We start from the raw sequence: 25,455 nt of genomic DNA, 5'->3' as shown, positions 1-25,455 counted from the left end.
GCGGTCGATGTCACTTTAATGGCGAGTCTCTGGCCCATAGGCACTGAAACTTCAGAGGAAATTTCCTTAGTCTGCATCATGGGGAAATATAAGGGCCTGGCTGCAAGCAGTAACCATTCTGTTAAACCACAGTGCAAACATGTATTCTGTGTTTCTCCGCTCTCCCAGAGTCTTAATGCCAAGGCTGAGACTGCACATAATTTATCATTTTCACATCTGAGGCTAAAAAAAACTGGGGCTGTGCACTCCTGGGACTAATTGCTGTATTGTATAGGCTGTCTAGTTTGCAGTTTGTGCCTATGTGTATCTTCCACTAGCTACTGTTCACTCTGCAGGTTCTGAACAGTTAAAACAGGTCATTGTTTCCTGTGTCTCTAGATGATGACTGGTTTAATAATGTGATTATATGCTAAGAAGTCAGTGCGCAATACAATCGAGTGACTTCCGTATTTCCACAAGTATATATACTGATACACAAATAGTACATTTGAGAAATAATTCTGCACAGTACTAGTACTTATATTTCCGGGAGATTCTACCAGATTATTTCCTCTGCTGGGCAGGGAGCTCATACCTAAATCCAAAAGACTTGCAGACTTTCAGTCTTGAGATGTCTGATAGAAATAAAAGTGACAATGAATTGATGTGTTGGTGAGGCTAGAGCGGACTGAAATCCACTGGTGTTAGCAGCAGTGGCTAGCATTTCCACTATGGTTTAGCTAAATACAAGCATGAGTAACGTCAGTTAAATAGCTAGCTAAATGGCTCCTGGGTGGCGAAGACACTTCACCATGTTGTGGATGTGCCCTTGCAGATGTCAACCCTGTAGTCGCCAATTGCAGCCAGGCAGAAACAGCTGCTACGTCTCTCAAGAAGGGAGGGAAGGCAGCAGTTACGGGGATTGCCCTTGTCTACTAATGTTACCCCTTGTGCTCTCCAGCACCCCCTCTGGCTGCTGGTAAATGTGATGATGTGATCACTTAGGTGGCTGCAGTCTTGAGTCAACTGTGGAAATGCTGGAGGGCCTCCTGTACAATGACTTCACCACTTCAGAGTGAAAATGAGGTGGCTGGTTACACCCGTTTCCCTGTATTACGTACGTGCACGTCTAAATAAAAGCGCTAAAGATATGAGAGCGTTGTGACAACAGTACAGGGCAGATAGGGGCCACCGGTAGGGTTCATCACTGGTGCATTTACTGCGCGGTGTTACGGAGAGAACGCTGCGGCCCCCTGCGAAGCTCCTTACTTTGCCCAAAATAACAGGCTCACTTGTAGGCCTGACAGTTCACGCCCACGTGACACACACATCTGTCAGTGTTTCCTGGCAAGAAGCAGCAGTGTGATGGAGCATCCACGCTGCTCACCTCGCACGAACCCTGCGGCATACCGGGCCGCCAGGAATCAGCGAGCGTACGGGTGGGCAGTGCGATCGCAGGCTCTCCTTTATCCTGTCCTTTCAATTGATGATAGTTTTTTTATTATGTGCATGGCAAGTGCCCTAATTGTATTTTAAGTTTCTGCCTAACTCTAATGAATGGTAATGACTTCGTAATAACTTTATTTCTGCAGTGCCTTTTGTACACTGGATACATCACAAGTGCTTTACAGAACATAAAACTAAAAATAAAGGTGTGATATTGCCTTGACAGTTTGCCAGCAGGGAGCAAATTCAAGTCTTTCAATATACATTGTCGCCCCACCATGGATATATCCTGATGAGTCTATATGGATGTATGTCTATAATTATGTAATTGTCATCATCATATTGAGACCTCAACTTCTTGTGCCATGCAGAAAACAAGGGTTGAATTAAAAATATGTAGAACTCCTTGTTATACTACATATTCATATATGCATGTCTACGTAAACACAGATATGAAGTTGTTGGCCTGGATAGTGTTTTGAGGTTTGGTGGTGCGGAAGACTGCAGCCAAGATAAGGACCGACTGTGTTTGTGTAACTTCAGAAGTGGAATTATAGCCTGAACTTTCGTTAGCTGACCTTTGTCTTACACTGTTTTCATGCTGTTTTCACTCTTGTTTGGAAACCCCCTAGGAGCAGCTGAGCGAAAAGAAGAACTACTTTACTTGCCTTTTTGACTGTCGTTTGTTGTCAATGAGAAGGTTATTAGGAGGATGCCAGAAAGGGACTGTAACTCACAGCGTTGGAACTCTCGCTGTGTCGCTAGTCACAACCAGCAGAATTGTCAGCCCTGATTTTACACGTTTTCCCGTCGAGAAATCAATTTGGTCCAGACCCTCCAAGCCACTCTGGTGGAAAGTAGATCAATAAAACAAATGCCGATCGTGCAGTTAGCCATGCTTAAAGTAAACATGTCAGAGAGAATGCTGTGAGCTGGGAGAGGATTCATAGCAGACCTCTTTGGTTTGACAGAGGGTTGCTGGACTGGAGCGCTTTGGTTCTGGAGCGAGTGTCCTTGATATCAGTCGAGTGAGGGGCTAAAACATGTTGCTCTCCAGTAAGTTGGTTGTGAAGAAGCCTTTGTTGATAAGAATGTCTCATCTTCATGGGCCCATGTTGATGTGCGGTTTCCAGGTGTGCTGAGACCACTTGAGGGATGGCACAGTGAGGAATCGCATGAAATATGAATACACTGTGGCTCTCTCAAGGAAGTTGTTTTACCAAGACGGTGCAAACAGGAAGGTGACTTCTTGTGAACTTTGTGTGGAATAGGAAAGAAAAAGATTTGACTAGATTATGAGTTTACCGTGGTTCCTGACCATGTCAGCCATTTTGGCTCATCATATCTGCTGTAGTGTCCTGTGTCCCTGGAGATGTAGGGGGTTATGGTCACAAATAAATAGTGTGAGAGAGAGTGGGAGGGAGAGGGATAGCAACAGACACAGAGAGAGAGGGAATTTTATTATTTCGCTATATTATTAGATGTGAGAGAATGAGGAATGAGGAATGAGTCTGAGGTCTGAACAGCGTATGCTAGTGGCTAATGTACTCGATTCATATTTTGGTATTTTTGACAGTTGATATTTCACTCCATAGACAGAACATGGGGCAATATGTGCATCTGAGTGTTTGTGTGTGTGTGTGTGTGTTTCCCATGCCTGTTTGTGTATCAGTTTGAGTGTGCATAAGCATCTCCGGCAGGAGTGACTTCACACGTACCCCTCTCCCTCTCCAGTCGATTTATTGGTCATTTTAATTGATGGGGTCTGGAAGCTTTGGGCTCCTCTGACCTGTGTGGCACGTTGAGGCAACTCTGTGGTGTTCTGCTCACCTCGTGCGTTGCTACGGGGATCAAGGGATCTGGTATACAGGTCAGAACTGGCTGTACACCAGAGGTGACAGGGGTTTAATCCTATTGGCGGACTTTCCACTGCTCCCCTGAGCAGTCTTCAGCTCTGCATTATGCTGCCCGCATGGAAGAAACATGGAACCAAAATAGTAACCTCATTCGCTGTCATAAAATACAAATTGTGCTTCAAATGGGTTTCAGAACATTATACTTGAACAAACGATGCGGATTGTTGCCCTGGATATGGGATTTAAATAAATAATGTTGTGTAATGTGTGGCGATAATGAGAAGGGGTGGGGGCGGCCTGCGGCTCGGCTGCTGTTTCGGGGGGAAGATGGAAGATGGTGGTGTGAGAGTGATGCTTGGTGTTGGTCCGTTTGATCTGGCTGCTCTGATGTTGCATGGCTTTGGAGCACACTGCATTGTTTTTCCTGATAAAAGAGGCTGGCTTCAAAGCCTCAGTACCCCCCCCCCCATCCCCCCATGCTGTAGTGCTGTCTACATTAAGAGAATGTTCCAGCATCACAACCCGGCCCAGGTGATAGCCGTGACAGGATAATCAGTATGTAGTGCCTTACTCTTATATGCACAGTAAGTCCATCCTGAGCCCAAATGAGCAGTCAATATCAAAATTTCTACAATTCTTCTAATTGTGGAATCGAATAGGAGCATTTAAGACCAACCGTCCCGACATAGGGACCTCGGAGGAAAGCCGTAAGGATGTCTCCGCAAATCTCAGACGGTAAAAGGCACTGCTGTGATGTTTGTGAAGTGCCATGTTTGTCTTCCCTCTTGTGTGGTGTTAATCATTGTTTTCCTCCTTTGCCGTTTGGCAGGTCTTCTCAAACAGCGATGAAGCACCCATTAATAAGAAGCTTCCGAAAGAACTCCTTCTGAGGTGAGTGAGAAATCCTTCAGCGATCAAAGCTGGACATAAAGCTCTTTCAAGAGGTTGTTAGCTGCGTGATATTCCTTCTCCTTTGTCATCCCTCGTACCTCAACCTCACGTTTTTGAACGCAGACTTCCTCTGGTTTATTTTATTTCATTTTATTTTTTGCATCTTTTGATGTTAAGTAGAATGACTTGCTTATTATGGTGTGCTTACAATTTCTTTGATAATGTAATGACACCGAGGTGCGCGTCAAAAGTGGATACAAACCTGAATATGGCAGAACATCGTTTGTAATTTCTCCTGTGCTTGTGCTAACCCCCTTGGGGTTATTTTTCACAAACATTGCCTCCTGCAATGGAGTTTACAAAAAATATGAAAGCCTACAGCATGTCTTTGGGGCAGTTGATGGGACATTTAATGGCACACTGCTGGGACATCCGTCACTATCAGCTGAAGCTAGCCTCGGTTAATGGTGAAGGGAGTGCTTTTTAAGGCACAGAAACAAATACAGGCTTGTAGAATTCTTGGGGAAACTGTGTCTCCAATCTCCAGTCAATTGCAGATTCAATTCAGGGTGGTAACCTTCTTTATGTCTAGGAACTTTGCAGTTTCTTTGGATAATTCCTGTATGTCGGGAGGAATACTGTCAGCATTTCTCCAGTTGTGGCCGCTTGGCGGGTTTCCTCTGTGGGACGAGTGTGTGTCAGCTGTTTCACTGGCAGTGTGGAGTGTTGGAAAGAGAACTATTAATGTCACCAGAATGCTGTCAGGTTGGTTCCAAATTTGGGCTGTGCCCGTAGCTGTTACGGAGCTGTCCTAAGTTCTGAGTGAGTCCATCACTAGCTTTTGGAATGTAGCCCCAACCTCCCCCCCCCCCCCCCCCAAGACTGAGGAACCATGACCTGGAATGAGAACCAAGCAATGTAACCAACAAACCAGCCATGACTAAATGAACAGTCATGATGCAAACTGTGTCATGGTACATTAGCTATATCTACATCATGCACGATAGCTTATATCCATTTATATAACAGGATGTTCATGGAAACCGTTAAATGCCGCACTCAAGAGTTCCTTATCCACTAAGCTACGCTTCCTGTTTATGCTCATGGTACACGATTGTACACATACTTATTCTAGCAGTTGGAGTGAAAATGGGAGAAAGCATTGGATCTGTGTGGCCACATTCTTGAGTGACGATAAGGATTTGCATTTAGATTGGGCCATTCATCCAGGCATGTCCACAGTTTCAGTGAGTGGGGCAGTGTGCCTCGACCGCCACCAATGTGCAGAACCCTCTTGGATAACTCCAAGCAGTTTTGCATCAGAATTCTCACCACAGCTTGGTACTGACAGAGAGGGTATAATTAGCCAGAGAGACTGGGGCATTATTACATTGCCAGATTAAGAGTGACAGATTGAGACTTGGGGCTTGAACACCGGGCAGCACTGCTACTGTTTGCGAAGGGATCTCGGATGACTAGAGCGGGTCAGAATGGTGCTTTAAAATCTCATCCGTGGGAAATGTCGCACATCCTACAACACAGCGTCCCTAACATTTCTCTGTGTTAGCATCTGGTCAGTCAAGGAACAGGATTGTTCAGGATTTCCTGCTTCATTCCATATGCAGAATCTAGGCTACAAGATTGTCCGGCTACTTTGCATGAGTTGAGCTGAAGGCTGTGGGCATTGTCTGTTAACCCTTTACGGTGTAAAATCTCATACCGTGCAGTGCAGTGCATACAGTACAATTGTACCACTGTCCAAATACATACGGACTGCACTCTATGTGATTAGAATGTTCTTAACTGAACATTCTAATGCTGATGTAACAAATCACTACTGGGGATTGAAAGCAGTGGAGGTCTAGAACACTGACTTTGAATTTTGAAAAGACATTCCAAAGAACCTACCGTTGAAAGGGTTTGGAATCTGACCCGGGAGTCCCCAGTCAGAGAGGTGTGGAGGTGGCGGCTGACAGCACAGCTCACGCTGTGCGCCCGTCTGTGCCCAGGCCCCGGGGCCGCCCTCGCCACGTGGGCCCGCAGCAGCCCGTCATCCCCGGGCTGAGCGAGATTAATGGAGTTAATCTGCTAAATGAAGAGATCTGCATCGGTCATGTCAAGCGTGGGTGAAGGACTTCACGTGGGCAGGGCTGCTGTTGCACCGGACTGAAATTGGGCTGAACAGCGGGGGGCGCTGGGAGGGCTGCTCGTAAGGAGGGGTGAAGCGGGAGGTCCTGGAGGCGTGAGGACTATGTCTGTTTGTGTGTGTGCAAGTGTGTATGTCAGTCTCTGTGTTTCTAGATAAATATTAAATCTATCCCAGCATGCACATGTATACACATTACATGATTTGATTTAGTACTGAAGACCTCACATGTGCAGATACGGCATATATTGTATATAACATAAACTCACCGTGTTCTGAACACCAAGTTAGCTCACCATGTTCCGAGCAGTGCAACTTTCATGACGAATAACTAAAAAAATACTTCCGGATCAGCTTCGGTTTTTGTTTGTGTGTAAAGTAAAATTCCTTCCGTTTTCATAAAAACATTGTACGAGTCACATACACAATCCATTTCAGCATACAGTGCCATGGTAATAGTGCTCCACTCTGACATTGTGGTCTTCCGAACACTGCAATGTTGTGCAGTTATTTGTCATTTTCTCCCAATAATATTGGTCCAATTCACATCAATCAAAGTGTTTTAGTGTCTGAGATGGTCAATAAGCAACCATAATCATAACCACATTCCTCAAGAGAAGAGCTACCATCTATCACCACTGCCTTCGTGAGCACACAGCCGTAGTCTGGTCTGGACATTGAATCGTTGCTGCTGGTACAGCAGCCCTGGTGTTTTTTTTAATGGCACATCTTTTGGGAGAGAAGCATGCGGCAGAGACTAACTAGAAAACATCCGCTGGAAGAACACAGTTTGTTTTTCTTCTCCCTGTGTTCCATAACTGAGGCCATCTTATTGTTCTGTTCCTTTCACCACAACTCTGGAGAAAGACACAGAAAACAAGGCTGTCGGTGGTTAAAAATAAAAGCATCAGCTTCAGAGTGTCTGGGAACAGCAGCATTGTTTGCATGGAAGAAACGATGCGTACAGTTTAGAGTTCGCCTTTGGTGATCTGTGTGCCTATCCACATGCAGTGTAACAAGGGCGATTGATGCTGCTCTCTGAGCTGGGTCAGATAAAAAAATGTTTTTATTGTTGATTGTTACTCCTTTGGGTCCAAATATCAATACAACTAAAATGAGACCAAAAAGGATGTTCTGTTGACTGCTATTATACACTGGTGAAGTTCCTGTCTTGAATTGCTTAAACTAGTTTAATGAATGGAAACCAAGATTGTTCAGTTTTCAATTTGGAAACTAATTTTAATCAAACACTGGGAATTCTGTAGATTATCAAGTGTTATTGCTGCAGCCAAAAGGGCACGTTTTCTGTCTCAGGGCAGGGGGCATATGTTGTCTGTCTGTGCATGTGCTAGGTTGGTATTTTTGATAGTGTATTGTTGTATTTGGTGTTTGAAGTTGTGATTTTTGGCTGTGTCTTCAAGTGGCTGATTGCTAGTCTGGCTAGCTTGCAGTGTGCCTCATCTTTCCTTCTTTACTGTTACAAAATAGTTGTTTGCAGCTTTCACATTAAATTAAAAAAAGAGTCTTCTTATTCAGTTTAAAATTGTGAAATGCTAGTGAGGGATAATGCAGATCCATTACCCCCTGTAGTGACAGGAGCTGCTTAACCTCATTCAAACTGTGTTGCAAAACCATTATTCGCACAGCCCCAGCGAGAGGAATCCAGAGAGCGTGATTGGTTCACGCCAGTCAGTGATGGACAGCACAAGCTAGCCCCACCCCTTATGGCCTTAGCTGTCCTTTCAGTGCTGAACGTTATCAGTTGAAGACTGATGAGGTGTGTTCTGCAGACTGTTGATGTCATGGACGAGCTGTTTAGGAACTGTGATTCCTTTCTGTGCTGCAGTAGAGGCTGCTGGGCTCTCAGTTTAGCACTGGATGAACTCTGTCCTGGATTTGGTGAGCAGTGAGCTCTGGGTGGATTTAGGACAGCCCACTTTATCTGCGTGGCTATGAGCTGCCCTGGGTGGCATGTCCGCTCCTGTCACCCCACTTCACCTGCGCATCCCAGAACAACAGCCATCCCAAGCCAAGCCAGGGTGACCTACACACACATATACACATGCACACACACATACACACACTCACACATACACACACACGCACACACACAAACACACACACACACATACGCACACATGTACATACACTCACACTCACATATACACACACACGTACATACGCACACACACATGCACACACATACACGCACACACACAGACACGTACACACGCACACATGTACATACACACACACATACACACATATACATATACATACAGTATATGTGCATGCAAACTCATATGCACGTACACATACACAAACACAAATACCCACAGGAAAACACCATGCCCCCCTGTTTTCAAATTGAATTTTAATGTGAAAATGTGAGTTATTAAACAGAAATACAGTAGCCACCCAGAGGCCACAGACCCAAATGCACTGATTTCCCAGGGTTTGTGTTGCCTGTCAACGAGACTAATCCACAGAATCCATGCGATCCATTCCCATAGTCTTGTCTCAGGCAAGTACCTCACTTATAGCAGTAGAATACCATCTCTCTCTCTCTTGCTGTCTCACTTTATCTCTCTGTCTCTCTTGCTCTCTTTTGTGTGCGCTCTCCCACTGTCTCTTGCTCTCTCTCTCTCGCTCTGTGACTCTGTGTCTCTCTCCCCTCACTCTGTCGCTCTCTCTCCAGCAGAGCAGGGAGTTGGGGGATATCCATTCAATAACAGCAGAGTCAGCCTCCCCACCGGCAGCCGTGAGGAATGTATGCTTCTGGTCCTGGCTGTTGGTTGGGTTTGAAATTAACGGGGCCTCAGGGCAAAAATGACCTCATATGGAGTATGTGCTCTCCAAAATCAGTTATAGGGGGCAAGAATTGCTCCGACTGCCAGAAATAAAACAATCCATTTATTGTTTTATTTCATGTCAGAGAAATGTCTGGAGGAATTAACATTACCTTACCAAAAGTAAAGAATAGAATATTACCGTACTACAATAAGGAGTGAAAGACATGATTAGCAATCCCTGAGATACTTTGATTATCATTGTTACCCTATCAATGTTACCATACTTTTAGTAATTAACGAATGTTGGGTAGCTAGCTCGGTTCCAAGCAGTAGCTGCTGCTCTTTGGAATGGTCGACATGAAATTTTCTAACTAAAATGAAATGTTGTAGAGGCATAGCATCTAAATTGTAGCTAAAAGTGATAAAAGCACAATGGTTAACTTAAGCAATTAACGTTACCATGTCTGCTCGAATAGGAACAAAGTTAGGGTGATTATTTCCATTGTATTACCCGATTTGCTTTCCTCTTCGGAAGTAAGCAATCGATGGAAGGGAACCACTTGGCACATGAGCATTGAGATTTGGTTTGTGATCATACTGTAGCATTAATGTATTAGTCAGAAATGTAGTTTAGTTTGGCAAACTGCACTCATACCAAGTTCTTTTCTGGTTTTTACGAAAATATTTTTAAATTACCTTTGTTTCGATTACTATTTACTAAAAATAAAAAAGTAATGAACCATGAACAAAAACACTCTCTTTTTGCAACCAGGAAAACTATTCTCACATCATTCATTGAAATTATAAAAAGTGTGTGAAGTTTGTAAATGACAATTGAGTGATTTAATTACATAATGTTAGTTGTGGATGTGTTTGGATGCCATTGAGTTGGATTTTTGATTGACGATAGGGATGTTTAATCCTTTTTCACCATAACATGTCAGTGCCCACAATATGCAAAAAAAAAAAAAAGCCTTGTGGGGGAAAAAAAAGAGTTAATTTCCAACCCTGGTTGGCTTCCTGCCTCCTATGTGCCTATGGTCTATGATTCTAATCTACTCTTTGACCTTTTGACTATCACCCTGTGACCTCATCAAGGGGCAGTGAAATGGAGGAAATCGTTCACTTTATGCAAACTGCACTATCAAAACAAAGTACTGTGTTTGGGGAATGTTCTTGCATATTTTGTTGTTGTTAATTTGGTTGAATATTGATTTGCCTTAAATAGAAATTCTGTCTGAAGTGGTTCTCTTGGCTTGGTTGTGAAGCAGGAAGGTAGCTCCAGGCTATCTGGAGAGCACAGAGGGTTTATTCTTAAAAGCGGGAAGATTTCAGTTCTAAAAATAAGTGAAGTTATTTGGAAATTCTGGAATGTTCCAGGCTCTATCTGGTGTGGCCGATTGCTGCTGTGCAAGGCAATAAGTGGAAACAGCAACGCTGCTCAACAGAGTCACTTTCACTGCCTGCTACAGAGTAACACAAAACTGTTGTGTCTGCAGTGTTGGGTAATAAGGGGAGCTGTGTATAAGATTATATATGTGTTTGCTTTACATTTATCTGTGTGTGTGTGTGTGTGTGTGTGTGTTTGTGTGTGTGCCAGTATACGCGGTTTGAATGTGTGTTTTGGATGCGTTGGCTGCTATGCAACTAGTCTGCATGTTTGTGCTGTGTGAGCTCAACCCTTTCTGTTATAAATAACAGTAGATGGTCCCGTTGTGACTAAGTGACTTGCTTGCTTCAAACAAAATTTCAGAACAGTTGGTCATGGTTTGATGGAGTTTGATGGTGAAAAAAAGCAATGCCAGAATATAAGCTGTTTGAACAATCTCTCTCCTGTCACATTGTGTTCTGGTGGAAAACGGTTTGAGCATCACCTCTGTGGGGGGGGGGGGGGGGGGGGGGGTGTGTGGGTGTGTGTGTGTGTGTGTGTGTGTGTGTGTGTGTGTGTGTGTGTATATGTATGTGTGTGTGTGTGTGTGTGTGTGTGTGTGTGTGTGTGTGTGTGTGTGTGTGTGTGTGTGTCTCTCGGTCTGCCTTCTGATGGGACCCAACAGAGAGTCAGGAGAGGGTGTCAAAATGGGCTGTAGAATTTACATTTTTGGATCCTTTCTTTTATTGGTTGAGAGGTGTGTCGCTGACAGATTGATGCCCACAGCAGTGCGCATTCTGCAGTGTCAGCTAAAGAGAGCCGAGCTGCCTGTCGCTGCCAGGTCACCAAACACCCGCTTCCATTCAGCAACCCCTGCTGCACATACCCGCAACCAGTGCTCTAAACTTATAATAAACTATACAAAAATATATACAGTCAACTAAACAGTTATTAACTGTCAGGCTCTATGTACTATATGCTGTACGTACTTGATGAGTAAATAAGAAATAAGGCAAGTCTATACCCATGCTATGAATGGTAATAATTAGCAGAGCAAGATACAAGAATTACATTGAAGGAGCTCCTATCCCCTGCCCTGGGGGTTAAGTTGGAGGGGGGGGGGGTCTCAGAGATTACATTTACATGGATTGGATACTCATAATTTATTTCTTAACTTATAGTGGTGCTGGTGCATGGTAGCTAGCTATTTGGCTCAGATATGTATCTACCTCAACCATTTTAGTTGGTACACTTAGGGGTAGGAAAAGGGCTGAATGGCCTGTTCTCGCGTTACATGTATTTAATGTTATGTTATGTTAATGAAGAACCGTTTTACACCTGTGCCACCTTCAAAATAGCGTTTCACTTCTTCAGCCTGGCCTCACGCATGTCTTCACTACCTCTGCAGTAGTTTTCCGTTGTTCTTCAGGGAGACTTTACGCTTAAGTTAGAGCCTTTGTTTGCGGTGTGTAATCATGCCACAGGTACACAGGGTAACTGAAAAGCCTTCTTACTTAGTCCTCTGTTGTCAAGGTGATGGCTGCCAGGAGCAGAAGCGGCAGAACCAATATTTAGCGTCTCATCTCGTCTGGCAGACACAGCGCCCGTCGCAGGGACCCCGGAGCGCCCTGCGCCAGAGAGACCGCCGCGATGGAATGAGCCAATTTATTCTGCAAATGAAGACGGCAGCAATTCATTTACCGCCGTTCTGGCTGCTGTCGAACGCCCTTCCCATGCAGAGAGATGAGGGGCAGAGATAGTACAGGAGAGCGATGGAAGGAGGAGCAGACAAAAAGAGAAGATTAGAAGAGATAATAAAGATGTAACTTAAAATAGGCGAGAAATGCCTCTGCTAGCCAGAATTCTTACTCTGCTAGATGGCTTTATTGCATTTAGTATGAATGCGTGGACGAATTGATGGAAATGACAAGACCTCTCTCTGTGACTTCTGTTTTTAGCCTCAGGCTGTGAATTTGATGAGTTTTTGCAGGTAGTTGATCATTAGATGGCAAGGACAGAATTTTAATCGTAGGTATGTACATGCATAGAATCTCATATCTATTTGCAGGAGTGCATCCTGGTATTTAAGAATCTCAGCAGTCGGTTCAGTAGCTGTTTTCCCCCCAATTCTTGCAGGTCTCACCATTAAATGAACAGAATTGCTGCTCTTGTCCCCTCTGTGTGGGTAACTGCGTCTGAAAATGTACCTGGCGTACAGCGTTTCCCCGGCGATCGCACACACCACCCCGGTGCCCCTGGATGACATCACTATCTCTCCTCCCTAGCACTCAATCATCGGTGGCAGGGCTTAATTGGGCCTGTAAGGTGCAATTAGGGGACAAAGACACAATCAGTGGTGATCTCCGCCTGCCGTTTCTTTCCTGTTGTAGAGGGCGGGGGTGAGGAAAGGGCATTGATTGGCCACAGAGTCACAGAGCCCTCGGATCGCAGCGCAGACCTGGATGTACCTGCTGCCCGGCTTTCCTACGCCAAGCAAACATTCATTTATTTATTGAAAGCATCATCAAGTCATATGCTTTACATCCATGCAAGCGTAAAGCCCTGGTACCTGACAAGTATTTCAGTATGAACATGGGGCGACATTGGCTCAGGCAGTAAGAGCAGTCGCCCGGCAGTTGGAGGGTTGCCGGTTCGATCCCGCCCTGGGTGTGACGACACCTAACCCCCAAATGCTCCTGACGAGCTGGTCAGTGCCTTGCATGGCAGCCAATCGCCGTTGGTGTGTGAGCGTATGTATGAATGGGTGAGTGAGAAGCATCAATTGTACAGTGCTTTGGATAAAGGCGCTATATAAATGACAATCATTTCAGGAAAGAGAATTTTTAGGTAATTTGATGATTCCTTTGTTTTTTTTTTGTGGTTTTTTTTTTTTTTTTTGGTTCATGGAGTTTTTAATTGGCTGAGTCAACAGAGCAGGTTGATGACATAGTGCTTCAGAATGAGAGTGGTTGGATGGCCGCACGCCCACAGTAAGCCTGTCGCGCACCCTGTTCTCGCACTCAAGGAAATTCGCAGTGACGTTAGCTGTCTGGGACGTGGGCACCATACTCAGACTGACAGACAGAAAAGGGTCTAAATCATTCAATGGAAACAAAAGAGAAAGTGTGTATTTGAACATGGAGTGGAATGTTTTGACTGCTGGGAGATGAAGCAGACTTGTTTCTCATCTATGTATCTTTTGTGTTGTGACTAGGGTGTTCTCTGGGGGGCATTTGCCTTGGTAGTTCACAGTAAACTAACATTATTATGAATTATAATGCAAATGCGCAACTTTCACACATTATAAAATGTCACCTCTTTGTATTGAGATGTGTCATTGGATGAATGTGGAGTGTCTGAGGGGTTTTGTTGTAGGTTTTTGATTATTGGAAGAAGAAGTACTAACAGACATCATTTTGCTGTACATTTTTGACCTTTATTCCTTGACGAAGGCTGTGAGAATCATGAAACATGATTATATTATATTATTTTTACACTGCTTTTAGAAATTGCAGGACTGCTGATTTGAAGTAAAGGCTGAACATGATAGCTTTGATTCCTCTATTTATTATCTCCTGGAGCAGAAGTGGGTAAGTGCAGTCCCCCCCCCCCCCCCGCCTCCCTCATTAGGATCAGGGCTCATTCTAATCTAGTCTGATTCGGCCGCCTCCTGTTTCTCACAGCCTGTGCGGAAGAGCTGATTTCCTGACTGTGTCCTTACACACTGTGGCTTCAGTGTCACTGCTGCCAGCTCGTCACTTAAAGACCCCGCCCCGCCCCGCTCACCTCCCGACAATTACCAGAGTGAATCTAAAAAACCCCACATCATCGCATTCTTGACTTCTGTGCGGGAGTAGGGAGTTTGGGGTTTAATGACTTGAGGGCAGTTAAGGACTTCTCTGGAATAAAACAGGCAAGATCTTTCGAGCATAACAGCCTTTTAAGAAGTCTTTCCACTGACTAGCCCCATGAATACGTGCTTGTGTAGTTAGCTTGCGCTCGTGGGCTAAACTGTGTTTTCACCAGGTTTTTAACAAGCCCTCTATTTGTTCTGTTCTCATTTTCCGTCCTACTGATGTGGGAAATAAATGCGAATAGCAATATTAAAGCAAAATAATACTTATTTCAGAGGAATGCACAAAGTTCAGTGTAAGCGCTCTGATAATGTGCATTCAGACTTGACTATTAGGAGCTGCTGCAGTGAAGGCTCCATGAGTAAATTGCTTGCGTTGAGACTTTGTCTGTTTTATGTTTCTGTTTGTTCGTTTACTCAGCCTCCTGCAATGTGCTGTAGGAGGGGGGGGGGGGGGGGGGTTGAGAAACAAAGAGGGCTTTGCAGTAATTTGATTACGGTGACCGTGCGAGCGGAGCGCGTGGCCGTTAAATGGGGAATTGATCTCATTACTGTGCAGATTACCCACCTGGAGGACTGACATCACCACGGGACTCCTCCTGCGAGAACGAGCAGGCCGTCCGGCCCGTTGCGCCTTCCTCCTCCCCGAAATGTCTCGTATCCACCCCCGCGGTCGCTTTCCGGGGCTGTAGTAATGCTGGTTTACCTTTGTAGTCAGTCCACCTTTTACCTTTAATATGTCAGTTTCGGTTGGCGGGGCATCTCATGACCACAGCCCCGTTCACTAACTGCTCACTTGCTCAGGTAACTGTCAGATCCGGCAGCTCTTTCTGCAGGCAGCCATTACAGTGAAAATGACATGCAATTCACCTCCAAAGTGCTGCACTTATTCCTGACGCTAACTGTCCAATTTGTGAGGCTACAATTAAGCAAATGTGAATTTTATGTACAGATATTGAGAAGGAAATACCTGCCTGAATGAGGGGTGACGGTATATGTGCAATCGAGGCTATCACACAGTTGTGGCTCATCCAGTAAAACAAACAAATGATATCCAAACTTTCAACGACCAAAACTCTGGACAGGCCTGGTATATATGGCCTATGTGTGGCTCTCATGGCTGCAACAGGAGACCTCTTTGAAAGAGAGATGTAGATCAAGAGAACTCAGCTTAGGTGATGGGTCATGAGTCATGAGTTGTGATGCAGATGGCACTCTCAGGGAAAGTGCTTGTGTGGGTGGAGGTGCATATTCTAGGACTATGATGGTCATGCAATAATTCAAAGTGCCAGGCAAAATAGGGCAGGCAACCACAGACTAGTCGACTACAAATTTCATCCAGGGGAAAGAGTAGCCAAGTTTCATCACAAACTGGCCCGTCGCCCTCTTAAGTAACTTTTATGTTGGTGTTTCCATTTCATTGTTCCTTACCTGCTTAATCCTTCCATAAACCTTTGTCCTGTGTTCCTAACTCACATTGAAATAGAGTAGAGTCTTCTTCTTAAAAGGCCCAGACACATTTCTTTCATTAAAACCCCATGCTCTCCGTCTGGAATTCGTTTATCAGACCATTTCCTGTGTGGGCTATGCGCAGTGGGCAATCATTCAGTTCACTTCCCGTGGGAGCTATGCAGTATGGGTAATCACGGTCATCCCACTGCCTGCGCGAATCCACCTCCTGTGCTCAGTACAGCATTCAGTGTACTAGCAGCAGGTCTTTCGAGCAGGACTCTCCAAGCCTACTCTCCAGGCCAGCGAATCAACAGGACTTACCATTCCACAGCAGCCTGATTACTTTGGGCTTTCCTGTTTTGCCCCTCCCTCCTTGGAAATCATCATATGACAGAGGTCTAGCATTAATGCAGCATTGTAGTACTACTGTTAACCTTACAATGAGTTTTACTGTTACAACACCAAGCAGAGCTAGCCACGATTTCATGAGCACTGAGAGTGTTAGCGTTTCCATGCTAATACATTGCTGTGAAAGTGTTATTGTTATCAAAGCAACAACATTAAGGAGAGTTACTCTTACCCTGCTATACTCTCAAAAAATGGCTGCAGTCAACACTGCTCTAATAACCATATTTCAAGAGGCTGCAATCATTTAATCTGCTACGTTTCAATCATGACCGACACCTCTATCTTTTCAGTCTCAGTGAAAAGGCCGGGGGACGCCCTCGCTATCTTCTCGCACACACGCCGGCAGTCCTCCCCTGGCCTGTCTGTCAGCCGTGCTGTGCCGGTGTTTCACCGGAGGGGCTGCTCCTGCCCCATGCGGGCGGGTAACGGCTGCCAGTGTCAGTTCCAGACCATGGAGTGCGTCTCTCCACCGAGACCTAACGCCTCCGCTGGTCCGGCCGCATGTGAGGCCCCAGCACAGCCGCTGTGCTTCATTCATAATGACAAGAAGGGAGTCAGAACCACGGCCATGTTCTTGCATGGTGTGCCTTGCTGCCTTTTACCCATCTGTTTGTTTACCCACTCGGTCCAGAGGCAGATACTTGGGGGATTACTGTGAAAGATTATTCACTCAATCCCGTGGCCTCCCGTGGGAAGGCTTTCACGTTGCCGGGACACTCGTTTGTAAACACAGACATGCTTATTTCCTGTATCTAAGGTGGATATCATAATTGTTACAATTTATCAAAATGTTGAAATTTAGATAAATTGAGTTGAGTTTGCTTATGAATTATTTTTAATTGTGAGAGTTGGGAATGGAACACTCAGGTATTGGCCACCCTCTTTGTTTTTTTTCTCACCTGAAATAAGAGGCCACTGACAGTGAAATAAAAAAGAAGTGGGGTAGCTGAGCTCACAGTAGTGTTTGTTTTATGAGTGACCATACAGAGAACCTTTAGGGCACAAAGCCTCTCAAATAACACAGGCTATGTATGTGTGTAAATGTATGAAAATATCAGAAGAAAATTGTAAAATCCTTATTGGTGCATACTACAGTTGTATTTTTGAAAAGTATATGTATATACTTTATACTGTATGTGCAGAGAACAGTGAAGAAGACAGAAGAGGAACATATCTTTAATTTAGAAAACATGACATTTTTGCTGACAGAAATGATTCTCATTGGCTGACTGCGCGCCGTGTGACAGATGAATGTTCCAGTGGCCTGGAGATCCTTGCCGTTTGAATGATGTACGTGGCTGGTAAGAGGCCTGCAGCAGTGCATAAACCGAAACTTGTGTCTGTGCGAGTAACAAGATTTTTAGGTGATGAGCCAGCAAACTTATGTCGGAAAACGAGACGAGTGAAGACCTCAATCTGTCAGATATTGAGAGGTTCTCTGCTGTTTGGGCACACTGAGCAGTTCCACTGCTTTTTAAACTTAGTGGATAGCACTATTGAAATAATGTGTCCATGCATAGTCCTTCCACGGGAATTAAGATCAGTTTGGTGCAAGTTGATGCCTATTAACAAGCTGTATATGTCTCGGTTTAAATTGTTGGACTTTATAGCACACTACTAAATATTGTGCAAAGTATTCGCGTTTGGTAAAGCAAACTACCCTAAATGCAATCATATGTGCTTCTTACTTTAGCTACTAAAATGAAGAGTCTTGGAAACCAATGCTTGATCAAAATCATGATCTTACAGTCATCGATCACGGCTGTGATAGGGCTGAGCGAACTCACCATAAATATGACTTCATAGTAAATTACAGCAGATATATCTGATGGGTTCTCACTGTGTGTTCATCATGGCTGTAGCGAATGTTTTGTTGCATGATCATTGGATTGTTGAAGAGATGGGATTTTGCTTGCTGATGAAATAATGAAAGTGAATGGTGGAGAATGGCCTCATTGACCCCTCTCACCTCCGTCCCCACCAAACAAGGTGAATGACTTCATCTTGAAAACCTACTGGAACAGTCCCTATACTGAATTTAGGGCTGGAAACGTGAGACTTTGTGTTTTCTATCGAGTTGGCCTACCAACTGACTGTACTTTATGCAGGAGGGCATTGTGGGATAGAGGCTGTCCAAGGAGCAGTGACTTTTGGACTTTCTGCCGTAGGCTTTGTAGCCATTCTGTGAGAAGACATGCTGAAGAGAGCTTCCACGCAGGAAATACGCTCCGGAGCATTAAAGTAGAGCCAGCAGTAGTAAAGTAGAGTGCCAGCAGTTTGGTATCAGGCTTTAAGTTTCACTTCTAAGAAGCCACAAAAACATAGTGAAGCAGAGCCTTGTCTAATGAGAATTCACCAGTGTTCCTAAGCAGGGCAGATAAGTTTGTGGAGTGCCGTGACTGCAGCAGGACCCTACGGCACTCAGCTGCTCTCGCTGCCCCACGGTGTCCGCCTCAGCTGCTCCTCGGCTACATGGGAGAGCCTTTCTCTGTTCGACGGCGGCACTGAAGCTTGTTGCAGAGAGGAGGAAAAAGTGTCTTGTACCTTTTTTTGGGGGGGTTTTTTGGTCTGAATGTTATGTCTATTATTCCGGAAGGTCTGCACACAACCAGTGGGACTCAACTACCGTTCAGCTCCCCCCCCAACAACAACCACCTCCCACCCCCCTAAACACCCCTCTCCCACAAACACCCCCCCCCCCCCCCCATAATCACCATCCTATACTGATTCTGAGTGTGTGTGCATTTCCGAGTATACTCTGCAGCAATTAAGGTTAGGTACATCGCTAACGGGTACAACAGTATCCCAGCTGGGAGTTGAACCTGTAGACCTCCCAGTAACAATCCCAGCTGCCTACCCTGCCTCACCCTGCTCCTTCCCTGTCTGGTGTACAATATCTCTGTCCTGGGTCAGATATCAGATTTTCACTAATCACATTGTGTAATTAGGGTACTGTTTCATTAGTTTTCTCTTTACTTTCATTTCATTGTTAGGCTAATTGCAGAAGCGCGGTTGTCGTTGTGTGATGGATGGCTCGCACTCCGATGCTGATAATTGGCAATAATGGATGAAAAGACATTTGCTGGCAGATAGTACTGGTGTGCGCTTAAGTAGCTGTGCACGGACCCCGTGTTGTGTGAGAATGTGCCCACTCAGTCCTTTCATATTGCTGGGTAGCTGCTTTAAGTAATTACCCAAATTAGCGCAGCTGCAAATATTTATGTTAGCTTTTAATTAAAATTGAATTTAAGATCAGAGGACATCGCAATGAAAAGGTCAGGCCCGCAGTAGGACCAGAACAGGCGGTGAGGCTTGAGGGAGATCTGCCGATGCTTCTCTACGATAGGAATAGGGAGTTTGTGTAGTTCCAGGATAAGTAGTCTCATCTAATGTCTATAGTACATATGTACAACATAACTTTGGAGCCCGTAGGTTCTCCAATTTTATGCTGTAGTATAGATATTAGATGTATACTATACTACTGTAGATATCCCATAGCACATACTCTCTCCCTTCAAAGCTCTTATAGCAAGTACAGCAACCACATGAATGGCATTATGCTTATTAAAAGATCCACATTTCTCAGGCAGACAAAATGCATGCAATTATCTTTTCTTCAGTTGGGGGCAACCTTGATAAATCGCATGAGGTCATTTGCATGTATTTACTGCATATTCTCCTCCCACGTTTTTGTGGCCACTCTCACAAATTACATGATGTCATTTGTCTGGGTTTAGCTGCATATTTCCCTCCCAGACTTTTTGCGGTCTCTTATTATAACTCCCAAAAAAGCATTAAGGCTAGCCACCATTTTTTCCCACATTTCATGTTTTCTGTATGCAGGTGCACTAGTTTAAAATATGGACGAGTGATTTATTGCATATTGCGATGATGGTTTCAAGAGCATTTTTACTTTGAGCTGCCCATTCCACCTGATACTGTAGCATAGCTGTCCCTAAGCTTTTTTTCTGTAGTTTTGTGTGACGTGTGTCTATTTATAATAGACACACGTTATGCTGTAGAGACACACTTTGTTCCTGTTGTGTAAATAGAAATATGTTACAGTGGCGGGTGATATAGCAAATACCCTACCATTCACTGAATATATTTCAGCCCGATAACACATATTAAATAACATTTGAAATTGACGGACAGAAAACAATTGGTTATAGAGAGCATGAAATGAAGTGAGACAGACAGACAGACTGACTGAGAGATGGACAGAAACACAAAGACAGTGTGTGTGTGTGGCCATGCATATGTATGTGTGCATGTGTGTGCGCGTTTGTGTGTGTGTGTGTGTGTTGCTCATGTACTCCACAGTCTCCTGGGAAGTCATTCCTTCTCCTTGAGTGTCCTCTCTCCTTATTTGCACTGTGAGAGCTTTTACGAGCTGACAGGGAGGGGTATGTGTGTCCTCACCTCTTTCCCAGGATGGGAGGAAAGCTTTCTCTCCTCCGCCCTGGAGATCCCTCCAGCTGCGTGACTCCCGTTTCCTGTCGCACCCACTGCAGGCCTGGTCCCCTGAAAAAAAAGAAATAAATAAAAGAAAAAAGGTTTTTGTTTTGTTTTGTTTTGTTTTGTTTTGTTTTCGCAGACAGGCAGCGCTTCTTTGAACAAACGTTTGCGGGTGAGAGAGAAACACGAAAGAGATAAACGGAGGCCGCTTCCCGGTTCTCCTCACTTTGGTGTTTTTCCTTTAATGCCAGCTGCGATTTGTGTCTGGGAAAAAAGTCAGTGAATTTTCTCGCCGACAGGGTACTGGCAGGAAGGCATTTTGGGTTGTACCCCTTCAGTGCGATGGGCGGTATTTCCGTGTTTTGGAGGAGAGTGCGCGCCTGTTTGTGTTCTTCTGAATCGACAGTGACAGAGAGAGTGGTGAACGCGGTTGGGCGTTAAAAAACGGAAGAAACGGCAGTAAGAAAAGAAGACGCTCAAAGAAGCTGCAATGAATCATAGACTATGTTACAACTCTCCTGTGAATCATGGGCTTAGGACTCCTGTACACTCTCATTTATTATCATCAGGACTCCGGCACTGGCCACGGCCCAAACCGTGAGCGGACTGAACAATCTCGATGTTGGATCATTACCACGTGTGCAGCGCCCATTCGGTTGGGGGCCTATATGGGGCTGTTACTGTGCACATTCATGACACATTGACTTTAAGCATTCATGGTGGTTTTGTGTCGAGTGAGCTGTTGATTCGTTTGTTTGAGCCACTTATAAACGGCACCTTTTTAACACAGAAACACATTGTACTATAGGGACTTCCATGTTAGACAAGGAAAATCACGTGTGAATGAATGACTGTTGTATTCTAGTCTGTATAAAGACAGAAGAAAACTTTAGGGGGTACAAGCTAACGTAATCTTTCTCTTTTCCTGTATATCCCACAGGATATTCTCCTACCTGGATGTGGTCACGCTCTGCAGGTGTGCCCAAGTGTCCAAGGTAAGGCCCACCTCCTCGCCCTCCGCTGCATGACTCCAGCCTCTAAGAGACCGCAGCACACTATGTATTAGCCACTCAATAAAGTGCTGTCTGATAGGTTCCCTGTTTTTTTGACATGAGGAGGATTATTCATCACACAATATGGGACTGCGGACCTATTCAGTAGTCATTCACAGCAGAGAGCTATTCGCCAAATGCAGTCAGCCTGGTGGAGTGTGTGTGTGTGTGTGTGTGTGTGTATGTGTACATTTACGTGTATGTGTGTATGTGTATGTACATGTACATGTACATGTATGTGTGTGTGTATGTACATGTACATGTACATGTATGTGTGTGTATGTGTGTGTGTGTGTGCATGTACATGTACATGTACATGTACGTGTGTGTGTGTGTGTGTGTGTGTGTGTGTGTGTACATGCATATGTGTTTTAAGCCCCCAGGCACAGGGGCTTGGGAGGTAGGTGGGAGGTATTGAGTGGTTCACTATGCTCTGGTAGGAGACCCTTTGGCCAGTGCACTGGTCTGTTTCTACCCCCAGCTCAGTACAACATTCACCGGGAGGTTAGCTGCGGCTGAGGTTGTAGCCTTGCTTTTCAATTTGTGCCTCAGGCTACTCTTCAGAATCACTGGCAGCCATACTGGATGTGAGCTTAATACCAAGCAGTTGGAATTGTGGGATTGATGTTTGCTGTGTGGGTTTGTAACTTCCAGTTTCCTCAGAATATGATTATTATAGGGGCCGCGGTGGCGCAACAGGCTAAGATGCAGCAGACTTGCGGTTGCAGTTTACTGCAGTTGCACACCGGGGACCGGGGTTCGATTCCAAGTCCTGCCAAAAGCCAAGTTTGGCCGGCTCACGTGGAGCAGCATAATTGGCTCGCTGCTCCAGAGGGAGGGACTTGGCAGGGTTAGTAGATCGCTGCACAATAAAAGCACCTTGGGCGCCTCAAAATCACGGTCACAAGCATGAGACGAGACGGCTTGAAGAAGGCGTGTCGCTCTCCTTTGGGCTGCCGAGGGACCGGGTGTGGGCGGTGTATCTAATACTAGCTCTACTTGAATCAGGCGGGGTACGATTGCCTCCCAAATTGGGAGAAAAAGGGAAGAATCCGAAAATAAATAAATTGATTATTATTATTATTATATTTTTACTCAGTGCCAGGGTCAGGGAATTCAGGGATGTCTGTGCTTGTATACATACTGTATGTGATTGTGTGTGTTTGTGTGTACATTTTCATCAACAATACAAGTCATACAACAGCTAGTTGTTGGCTAAAATACCTGGTGTTGAGCCCCATTCTGAAACTGGGCAGTGCCACACCTGGGAATTGCACCTGTGACCTTTAGAATATAGGCTCCGCTCATTACCCACGACACCTCTGACCCTCTCGGACCACCTCCAACAATGATTGTTTTTCTCTGGTGAATGAAATGTGGTGGGCAGTGGTTTAATATTTAAAGAGTGGTTTGGTTGTGAGTAATCGCTCACTGCATGTTTTCTCTCCCTGGTGCCTAGGCCTGGAATGTCCTGGCACTGGATGGAAGTAACTGGCAGAAAATTGACTTGTTCAACTTCCAGACAGACATTGAGGTGAGTGGCGAAGTTTAGGCAGTTAAAAATTGGGTCAGGACCAGTGCCGTGATGTCTGTGAGGGTCACACCAGGGGCCTGAGTTACTACTTAGCACCCCCAAAACAAATAACACAACCAACGATTGGTGCAAAACAAATACCATGACCAATCAGTAGTCTTGTTATTGGTTTTATGTGTGCTAAAGCATTTGCACATGCTAAAGGTCTTCCTAAGTCAGGCTCCTAATGTTTTTGGAGCCAGTCAGGCCATATTCAGACTCCAGCCCCCCAGAGCCAGGGAGTCCAAAGTCCAAGCCACTGTCTTCCACAGTGACTTCAGAGTACTGAGAGCTGAGATGGTGCTCCTGCATTACTGTACAAATGAGTACTGTGCTTATTTCCTTTCCCCTCCACCCTATCTCACTCCTTTCTCATTAGCGCCCACGACCCCTTTGCACCTAATGAAAAAGCCTCCCAACATTCTGACTGAAATCTTGGTCTGATTGTCCAAAATGGAGAGAGATTCCAGGCAGACTCGTGGGCTTTGTGCAGTGTCAGGGGGAAATGACCGATAACGGAGGCAGCCAAGAGCAGATAAAGAGAGAAAAATCCATTAGAGTTGGAAATCTGTTTTCACAAGTGGCCAAAAGAAGAATAAACCTGCACTTCGGGTTTCACTGAATAACAAATGCCCTGAATGCACTGAGAACACAGCCTGTGGAAATGGGCAAATTAATTATTCAATTTGTTTTTAACTCAAAGGTTAATGTAAAAATGTTACGGGCGTGAAATGTATTCATTTGTAAATGTGTTTGTCTCTCTTTGCAAATGGCTGTTGTAGTGCTTTTCTTGCGTTGTGAAAATCTTAACCGGTTTTAGTCACATCAAAGCTCAGCTGTCTTCTTTCCCTGTCCTCCGTAGTTTCTGACTTCATCTGTCTACCTTTCCCCTCTCCCCTCCGTCTGCCCGTTTGGGCTCCTTTGTTGCCCCCTGTGCAGGGGCGAGTGGTGGAGAACATCTCTAAGCGCTGCGGCGGGTTCCTGCGTCAGCTCAGCCTGCGGGGGTGTCTGAGTGTGGGGGACGCCTCCATGAAGTGAGTCCTGCTCCGTCTCCTGCGCCTCCTCCTCTCGCTGGCCCTCCTCACCTCCCTCCTGCTCAGGAGCCCAGAGCCGTTTTTTTTAAAGCTCATTTCACGGCTGCTCCAGGAGGGGTGTTTCGGCCACCCTTTCAATGTTAAGTCAATGGTAACGATGGAGTCAAAATATCATGTCAACACAGGGAAAAGTAGTCGCAATCTGTTTTCTCTTCATCTAATGTCTCCCCATGTGCTGATTTTCTTTAAGTTATTGTGAGAATACAGTAATAATTTGTGGATGAATCCGGGACAGATTGAGTCACTGTATCTCATGCTCTGATGGAGGTTCCAAATGGTCGGCGCCCGTAAACTTGAATTCCCTGGTTTCAGAATGCTTTTCACTAGCCAATGGACAGACAGTGGGTGACATAACAGGCACTTGGTCCATATTTTTTCTACAGTCCATGATCCTGCTTCCCGCTACCTCACCCCCTTTCCCTGTTACCCAACCCCCCTCTTCCTCAAGCCACACCCACCCAACTTTCCCCATTCTTGAATAATCACCCTCCTGTCATGTTGCAGTTTGAAGTGTAGCGTGGGCTAATGCATGTCTGAAGTACTATTGACCTTTCTTGTATAGATTGCTGTTTGATTTGGTTGTGCCTCAGTTAATCTGACTGGGATGCTTTGCTATTCCCCTGCAGGACTTTTGCACAGAACTGCAGGAACATCGAACACCTTAACCTGAATGGTTGCACAAGAATCACAGACAGGTCAGTCCAGCATTGTAACTATCTACTGATACTTTCCTTTACACACTTCCACCCTGACCCATTAATCTCCACCCTCTCATTCATCCCATTCTCCTTAAATCACCTCTTCATTCCCTCCTCATTCACCCCATTCCCCTTAAATCACCTCTCTACTTTTACTCCATTCCCCTTAAATCACCTCTACATTCACCCCATTCCCCTTAAATCACCTCTCTACATTCACCCCATTCCCCTTAAATCACTTCTCTACATTCCCTCCTCATTCACCCCATTCCCTTTAAATCACCTCTCTACATTCACTCCATCCCCCTTAAATCAGTTCTCTACATTCCCTCCTCATTCACCCCATTCCCCTTGAATCACCTCTCCACTTTTACCCCTTTCTCCTTAA

General features: G+C 45.1%; 1 protein-coding gene across 1 annotated transcript in view; it reads left to right on the top strand.

Annotated features, from left to right (window-relative positions):
* fbxl2 (F-box and leucine-rich repeat protein 2) overlaps positions 1 to 25,455 on the top strand; it is a 45,536-nt gene that overhangs the window by 13,004 nt on the left and 7,077 nt on the right. The window contains exons 2-6 of the mRNA XM_061254944.1: positions 4,111 to 4,172; positions 21,591 to 21,645; positions 23,162 to 23,236; positions 24,215 to 24,309; positions 24,996 to 25,064. Of these exons, the coding sequence (XP_061110928.1) occupies positions 4,111 to 4,172; positions 21,591 to 21,645; positions 23,162 to 23,236; positions 24,215 to 24,309; positions 24,996 to 25,064 (356 nt within the window). The remainder of the gene's footprint in view (positions 1 to 4,110; positions 4,173 to 21,590; positions 21,646 to 23,161; positions 23,237 to 24,214; positions 24,310 to 24,995; positions 25,065 to 25,455) is intronic.

This window comes from Conger conger, chromosome 9 (genome assembly GCF_963514075.1).
Source record: "Conger conger chromosome 9, fConCon1.1, whole genome shotgun sequence".
Taxonomy (NCBI): domain Eukaryota; kingdom Metazoa; phylum Chordata; class Actinopteri; order Anguilliformes; family Congridae; genus Conger; species Conger conger.
This window is presented reverse-complemented; position numbering and strand designations above follow the sequence as displayed.